General features: G+C 44.5%; 1 protein-coding gene across 21 annotated transcripts in view; it reads left to right on the forward strand.

The window, feature by feature from the left end:
* MICAL3 (microtubule associated monooxygenase, calponin and LIM domain containing 3) overlaps nt 1-4,968 on the forward strand; it is a 174,203-nt gene extending 169,235 nt beyond the window's left edge. For all 21 annotated transcript variants that reach the window (XM_071422149.1, XM_071422167.1, XM_071422152.1 and 18 more), the window contains one exon: nt 55-4,968. In XM_071422149.1, coding sequence (XP_071278250.1) covers nt 55-239 — 185 coding nt within the window. In that variant the 3' untranslated portion in view covers nt 240-4,968. The remainder of the gene's footprint in view (nt 1-54) is intronic.
* Nucleotides 4,969-7,530: the final 2,562 nt, after the last annotated feature.

The following is a 7,530-nucleotide window of genomic DNA, read 5'->3' on the forward strand; positions in this document are numbered from 1 at the left end:
GTATGTGTGTATTTTTAGCCTTGTGTATGCTCATAGCTCCTGATATCTCTGTAGATCATCTGAAGACAGATGAGGAGCTCTCGGAAGAGAAGAGGATCCTGAACGAAATGCTTGAAGTAGTGGAGCAGAGAGATTCCCTTGTGGCTCTCCTTGAGGAGCAGAGGCTTCGAGAAAAAGAAGAAGACAAGGACCTGGAGGCAGTCATGCTTTCCAAAGGTTTTAGCTTGAACTGGTCCTGAGCTTAGCACATTTACCTCTGCTGGTCTGTGTTGTCCAGTTGGCCTACTCTGAGTTTGCCAGAATTACGTGGATAGGAAGATGTTGAAGGGGAAACCTCTGGAAGGTCCAACAGCATGCAAGGATTTGGTTTGAAGCACTCAGAAGCCTTTTGATAAGTGTGTTGGTTCCAGAAGCTTAAGTTTTACATGTCTGCAAGCCAAGTTGAAGAAATGAGTTGAGACTGTGGAGTCTCCTTGAGGTCCTGTATGATGGACCATATTTTGTGTGTGGTAGGAGGGAGGGGGGAATAATCTATGTGTGGGGAAGGAGGTTAAGGGAAGAAGTACCCTTAACTACATTGGATTTAAGGCAGTCCATTCCTTTCCCATTTTTACTACACCAGTTCTAATAAAAGGGAGGAAAGTGGCAACCTTTCCTGAAAAACCACAGCAGCCTGTAGCAGTGGAGTCAGCTGTCCAAGAGAGCTCCAGAAGCCCAGGGCAACACCTTCTTTGCTTTAGTCTTCCTCCCCACCAAAGAAACCTGCAGTTGATCCTTATGCATGGATATGAAGAAATACAAGACAGAGAAGATACTGCTATGTGTGATGGAACTCTCTGCCTCTTGGTTTTTGGAGAGAAGTGGGCATCAGTGGACTCTTTCCCTACCTTAGCCTCCTGAATCTTCTTGTGGGGAACAAGGGGAGCAGAAGAGAGAGGGAAGATGCCCGCCTGCTTTGCTACACTGGAGAGGCAGCTACTGCTGGCCTTAGTCTTCATGGCCACAGCTCAGAGGCTGGTGGGCTTCCTTGTTCTGTTTTTATTGTGACTGTTTTGACACTGGAAAATACTGCTGTGGGACAGTGGTAAGTGTGTGCTGGGGCAGGGGTGTTCCCAGGCAGCATTCCCTGGTTATTAGGCCCCCTAAAAGGGAGAAGCCCTTAAGTGACTGAACCACCATTAAGACTTTTCAGTGTTTTTATTTTTTTTTCTCTGTATTTTGTTTTTGCACATTGGAAACAAAGCTTAAGACCTGCCTGGGCCCTCAGTCACTTTGACCCTTTTATGTCAATTAACTTATTTTTTTAATACTTGAAAGAAGATTCATTTTTGTATCTTTTAGGAAAAAAAATGGACGAGTGATGGGTGTGTGTGCCTGCTGCATCCTACAACTTCCACTTCAAAATTACTGGACGTTGTTACCTGTGGCTATTTATTAGTGTTCTTAATAATAATTTGATTGTTACACATATTTGATTGTGGAGGGAGTGTTTTAACTCTGTTAGAGAAAGACACTACTGCAGATTGGTCCCTGCTTCACAGCAAGGGCAGCCTTTATGTACCCATGGATGCATCCTGCCCTAGGAGTTTTCATCTATGAAAAAATCCTGTGCACTCATGGAGTTTAATAATCTATTTGTGTTCTTAGCATCCTTTTCTTCCACATCCCACATTCTCTCTTTTGGACTAACAAACTTATATTTATTTAAATTTTACATTTTTATAACAAGAAAGCCAAAACTGTGAGGTAGAAATATCCCATATGTCTCTTCCTCACTGAAAGAGGGGATCCTCACAGTCCTGATACAGTTTGAGGTATTTCCATGAAAACAAAACCAGCACATTTCCTGCTGCATCTATTGGAAGAAGCTCCTTTTGGCCCAGTTAGTGAATCTGCTGCTTTTCAGCCAGGAGGGTCGTGACTGTAACCACACGATGACTGATGAGCAGGATGTGCACTGAGCAGCTCAGCCCCACTCCCTGTGGGACAGACTCCCCGGGCAAGCCGTGTCCTTAACCTATCCTGCAGAGCTGAAGCAGCACCGTGCACTGGGGATGGGTCCCATCCTTCACACGATGTGTCCAGAGGGTTTCCCTCCTTGGGATGCAGACTGTGTTCTTTTCCTGTTCAAGAACTACCAAGGCTGCTTTCTGAAGTCTCTGAGAACGAGTCCCATTCCCAAGCACATTTGTACAGCCTACTGACTCTGCCAGCTTGGATTGACACTGCCGGTGCGAGGCACCCCAGCAGGGCTGAACATTCTTCAGTCTTTTGCCCTGGCACAGAAGTTTGCAAGGTTTCTTTCTGTTGGCTCTCTACCTCCTTCAGAGGGGTCTCCTGTAAGCCAAGGCCTATGATTTGAATTCACCTCTGACTTGGGAGAATGCCCCAGGCTGAGGGAGAATGGGTAGGAGTGTCCATGGGGACTCTGAGCAGTGCTGGTTGCTAACTGTGGAAACTCCTGTTTTCCACCCAAAGTGTTCTCCCTTTATTCCACATAAGGCATTACAAATTAATTCCAGATACTTGTGAAACCAAGCAGACAGACAGGCAGCTGCAGTGCTACTTCATAACTGTGTGTGTTTAGCAAGTGGTACCTGCCATTCCAGCATCCCAGAGCATTGGCTTTACCAGCAGGATGTCTAACAAACAGAATTCCCTCCTGTTTGCTGGTGCAGGGCCTGCTGCCCAAGTGAGACTGGCAATGGTAGTTTACAGTCTGCATTTGAGGGGCAACTGGAAGCTGGAGTGCAGAAAGAGGGAAGAAAGATGGAAAGTTTACTGTAAATTGTCTCATGCAGAGAATTGGCCTCAGACCATTTTATAGTGCACTGGGTATATGGACCACATCTAACTTGTAACAAAAGGTCATTGAATGCGAGCTGTAGAACTAAAAGAAGTCCTGAAGAAGAAACAGCAGATGGTTTCCCTTTCATGCTGAGGGACATTGGCCAGATCTTTCCAATGCTGAAGAGGGAGATCACTTCAGGATGTAATACCTTATTGCACAGAAAACCCACATATTCTAACCCTAAACTCTTTGGGTTGTGCTGAAGGCCTCCAGCAGCGAGAATGAAAACAAAGAGCTAACATCGCACACACAAATTGATTAAAATACACAAAAGGGAATGTTAAAAGGCCTTTTTATATCAAAATGGTTGTAAAAGGCACAACTTGTTATTTGCTGTTCAGTTGCACTTTAAGAATATGACTTGCATATCAGATAGTGGGTTTTTTTACTCTCTGAATATTTTTAATTCAAATTTTGTATTTTTAAAGCTGAAGAAGGTTCTTGTGAGCACAAGATTCCTTATTTGTATCCGAATCCGAGCAGGATGTTGTAGCTCTTTGCGCTGCCCGCAGCGCGCACTCAGCCACGTGCGTTCAATGACGTTTGTCCATTTCACGTGTGAGGAGAACCAGGGGACCCTCAGCTCCCCAGACGTGGGCACACAAGGGTGGCTGTCCCCAAGTGACGCGGTCCTGACCCGGGGCTGGCTGTGCTTCATCCCGGCAGCAGGTGGGAAGAGAGCTGAGCTTGGAACCTGAGCCGTGCTGGTTCTGAAATGGGCACACGGAGGATGGGGCAAGCCCTTCAGCCCCCTGCGGGGAAGGGAGGGGAACACCAGCTCCTGGGAGGAAATGCCCAGGAGGTAAATGGAGATGGGGGAGTGAGGACTGCCAGAACAACTAATCTGCTGTTTTCACAGTATCTTTTTTTTTAAAACTGTTCTGTTCCTTTTAACCATATTCTCATTAAAAGTCACAACTGGCTGTAAAATTCTGAGCTTCGGAGAACTAATGTGTGGGGAGGTGACAAGACATTTCAGCTCCAACTTTCAGACATATTCCTTCTTTCAGTTAATCAATACCCCCTGGTCTCACTAGGGCATGTTATAAACTGCATTGCTGAACATATTTTAGAGCAAACCGCAAGTTTTAAAAGTCTGTCCTTCTCTCTCTGTCTCTGCATTTTCTGTAAATATTTGTTTGTATGTAAAGGCACCAGTGGATCCTTGGGCTACCCCCATGGTCGAGAATCTGAGTTTTGTGCAATGCCTAGGCCTCTGTTAGAACACGGTGCTTGCGTAGAGCTAGTCACCACATTTGTGTGCACTCTGGTGGGTTTTAATATTTTTATACATCCTAATCCTGAACGTTATGAAGTATTCTAAGTGGTCTAGACAGCATGATCTAGAGCAGCCGGCAGTTCCCTTGTGTGAGCAGCTACACCTTGTTTGGTTAACATTCTTCTAAAATGAGTTTTCCATTAAGTGTTTACACCACACACCGGTGAATTGAGAGAGGTGTTGTTGCATTGTAAAATCTCCCATGTGCAAACTGAAAAGCTGCAATGGGAATTTCAGTTGTCACTGTCTGCAAGGAAGAGAGCTCTAAAGCATACTAAAAACCAGTCTGTATATAATTCACAGAGAAAGAGATCGCTGGCTGTTGACCTTTGCAAAGTAACAGAGATGGGAAGCTTTCAAAAAGTTCCTGCTTTTGGATTGTGCTACCCTGCTACCCTGCCTGTACATGCCTACTACTAGGAGGGGTAGCAGGCAGATGAGGATGTGACTGAAAGCAGATGTGAAGGGGAGGATGCCATGTTCTGATGGCATTGCAGTAATTTCAATACTCTGTATCTGTGGGTGCATGCGTGTGTGTGTGAAGTCTACTCCAGGCAAAGGGAGTTGCTTTGGCATCTGCCCTTTTGTATGAACGTGAACTCTGATATTCAGATTGTTCAAGGCGCTTACGGTTGGCATGTATGGAGCGTTAACAGAAAAGCGAATACCCTACCTGTACAAAACCAACTCTGTTCCAGCCTGTTTTCTTCCATTTGGTTGTGTTTTATCGTTTGTTTTTATGCACACTTGCTTCATTGGTGTTGAGATTTTAGCACCTCAGATGGCCAACTGAACTAAAAAAAAAAAAAAAAATAAAGTCATTAATTATTTTTTCTTTTTTGCTGGTGGCGCTATTGTTTCTTTCCTCTGATGTCACTTCTTTGGTTGATGATTGATAAGGACCTGAGAGGAGGTGATCTAGAGATAAATCTGGGTGTTAAAGTGCCTGCCTTCAATTACTCTTTTGCTGACTCACTCTCAGCCACTCTGGATTATCTGATGAAAAAAAATCAACAAACATCCCCCGTACCCGTGCATATTCTACATTGTTTCTTCAGATTCTCAGTGAAGTTACTACAAATAGCCAAGAAGGGATGAAGGTAATATAAATTGGGTTATAGAAACTAGGATTTCATTTTTGTAGCTGAAGCTCACTTCCTCAGCCTGCAGTACTAGCCTGAATATCTGGTGTAGCCTGATGGTCATGTAGCAGCATTCAGGATAATATGGGGAGAATTACATCAATGCCTCTGTGTTGACTTTTTAAAAAAATTTTTTTTCTAAGAAGCAGAAGTTTTACACAGGGTGATGGGGGAAATCCCAAACAATGTGTTTCATTTTGCCAGCTGGGGAAATCCCAAACAATGTGTTTCATTTTCCTGACCCTCCACCATTCTTAAAAAAAAAAAAAAAAAAACAAAGGATAAACCCTGGTGTTCCTATGGTGGTGTGATAAAAGGAAACCTATTACTGCAGCGGGAGGATGACAGCCTTGGATTTCCCCTTGCCTGCAGGCTGGCTGGGGGCTGGGTGAGCAGGCTCTGCTGCAGGTGGCAGGAATGACAGCTCTCATTTGTGCAGCTCAGCAGGGCAGTAGCTCACAGCTTACGTTTCAAACCTTACAATTCTTCCTCTTCTTTTGGTCTCTTGCTCTCCCCCATAGTAGTGGGAATAAAAATAGTAGTGGGAGAAAGCTGTGGTTACCCAGGGATGGGGGATCTTTCTGCTGTCAGAAGGCCAGTCATGAGAATTTCTCACTTGATGCCAGAAGAAAAATGGAATGTCTAGAAAGTGGCTGCTGGACTCTGGGACACAGGAGGCTCACATCCATAGTTTCCAACACTTTATTATGGCTTTTTTAAGTTATATTGCAAATTTGTTAATTCTCAATCCCCATTAGGAACAAAGACATTCTGCTGTTGTACAAACTCTGGATGGAACAATGGGTCTAGGAAGAGCTTTATCTGTTCCTAGCTTGGGCAAAACCTATGCCAGCCCTTCAAGATGAGTGCTCCTGCACAGATTAGCTCTGAAATTGCACCAGGGAAAGACCCTGTAACAAGTAAACCCCACCCCAGGAGCTCAGCCTGGTGGCAGCTGCTGCTTTCCTTTTCCCTAGATAATGAAAGTAGCCTCCAGAAGCCTCTGACCCTTTCCACAAGTGGCATTCCATGCCCAGGAAGCTGCCTAACTCACCCTGCGAGTTCCCCTTGGCACTGAACCACAACCCCTCCGTGCAGAGGTGAGGAAATTACCGAGGTGGGAGGGTGAATGTTCCCTCAGAAGCAGAGGAGGAAGGTTGTCAGTGGGTTCATCAAGAAGTGTGCAGAGCCTCTTTCTGGCAGCAGCAGATATATTTTATCTTAAACAGCCCTCCTGTATAAGCTACAGGAGCTTGTGTAAGCTTGTATAAGCTACTCAGCCTGGCTAAAGACAATGAATGTAACTTGTCAGGAAAAATAACTAAGGGAAAGTCATTCCTCCAATCCCCCTGCCATTCTGGCTTTCCTCATGTTTTATAGGGTTTTTTTTGAAGAGTCCTCACCATCAGTGCTGTGACAGCAATTAGCAACTGCATTTTTAAGTCACACATACTGGAGAATGAATACCTAATCCTGTAAGGATTCTACCTGGCCACACATCTCTTAAGAACTCCAGCAGGTCCTGAGTGTATCTTTCTGCTTTAAATCCTAAGCATCAGCAGCAATGGAGCAGTTAGCAGAAAAATGACCCTATAGTGGGTGAAAGCAACAGTGCTGGCATGTGGCTGTATCTCCTCCTGGAGCCACAGGAAAGAAGGGGCCTCATGCTTCATTTATAGATACTGCTTAAGGGATATGATGAAGAGTTGCCGCCTTCCTTAGCCTGCATCTTTTTACAAGCACTCAAAATAAGGAACAAAAAAAAAAAATCCCTGCTCTGGAAAAAGTGCCATTTGGCCTTGGCACCTTGGTAACAGTATGAATGCCTGTGGATACCAGGAAAGTGGATAAACTAGTATTTCCTAACCTGCTGAGGGTGCTTTTCTGCATGTCTCAGGTGCAGAAATCACATGCCTTTCTGTAAGCCAGAGATAACATCTCTTTCTGGTTATTCACATGTTCTATATAAATATATGATCCATATTACTCAGATACCAGAAACAAACGGATATAAAAAACCTCACAGTGATTTCTCAAATAAACAAACACACTGGGCAGAAGGGACAGAGGGGGACAGTGCTGCTTGGGGCAGTGCTGACTTTGCAGGACAAAGCAGCTTCAGGAAAGAGAAACTTCAGTTCCTTGAAATTTACATATTTGTGTGTCATTCTTTTCTTCCCAACACTATTCCTAGTGGGAAACCAACATGACACAAACATGAATCAGAATTGGCTCTGTTTCTTAGAATCACAGACTTT

This window comes from Agelaius tricolor, unplaced genomic scaffold (assembly GCF_023055355.1).
Source record: "Agelaius tricolor isolate 1412-34295 unplaced genomic scaffold, bAgeTri1.0.p SCAF_3, whole genome shotgun sequence".
Classification (NCBI taxonomy): Eukaryota; Metazoa; Chordata; class Aves; order Passeriformes; family Icteridae; genus Agelaius; species Agelaius tricolor.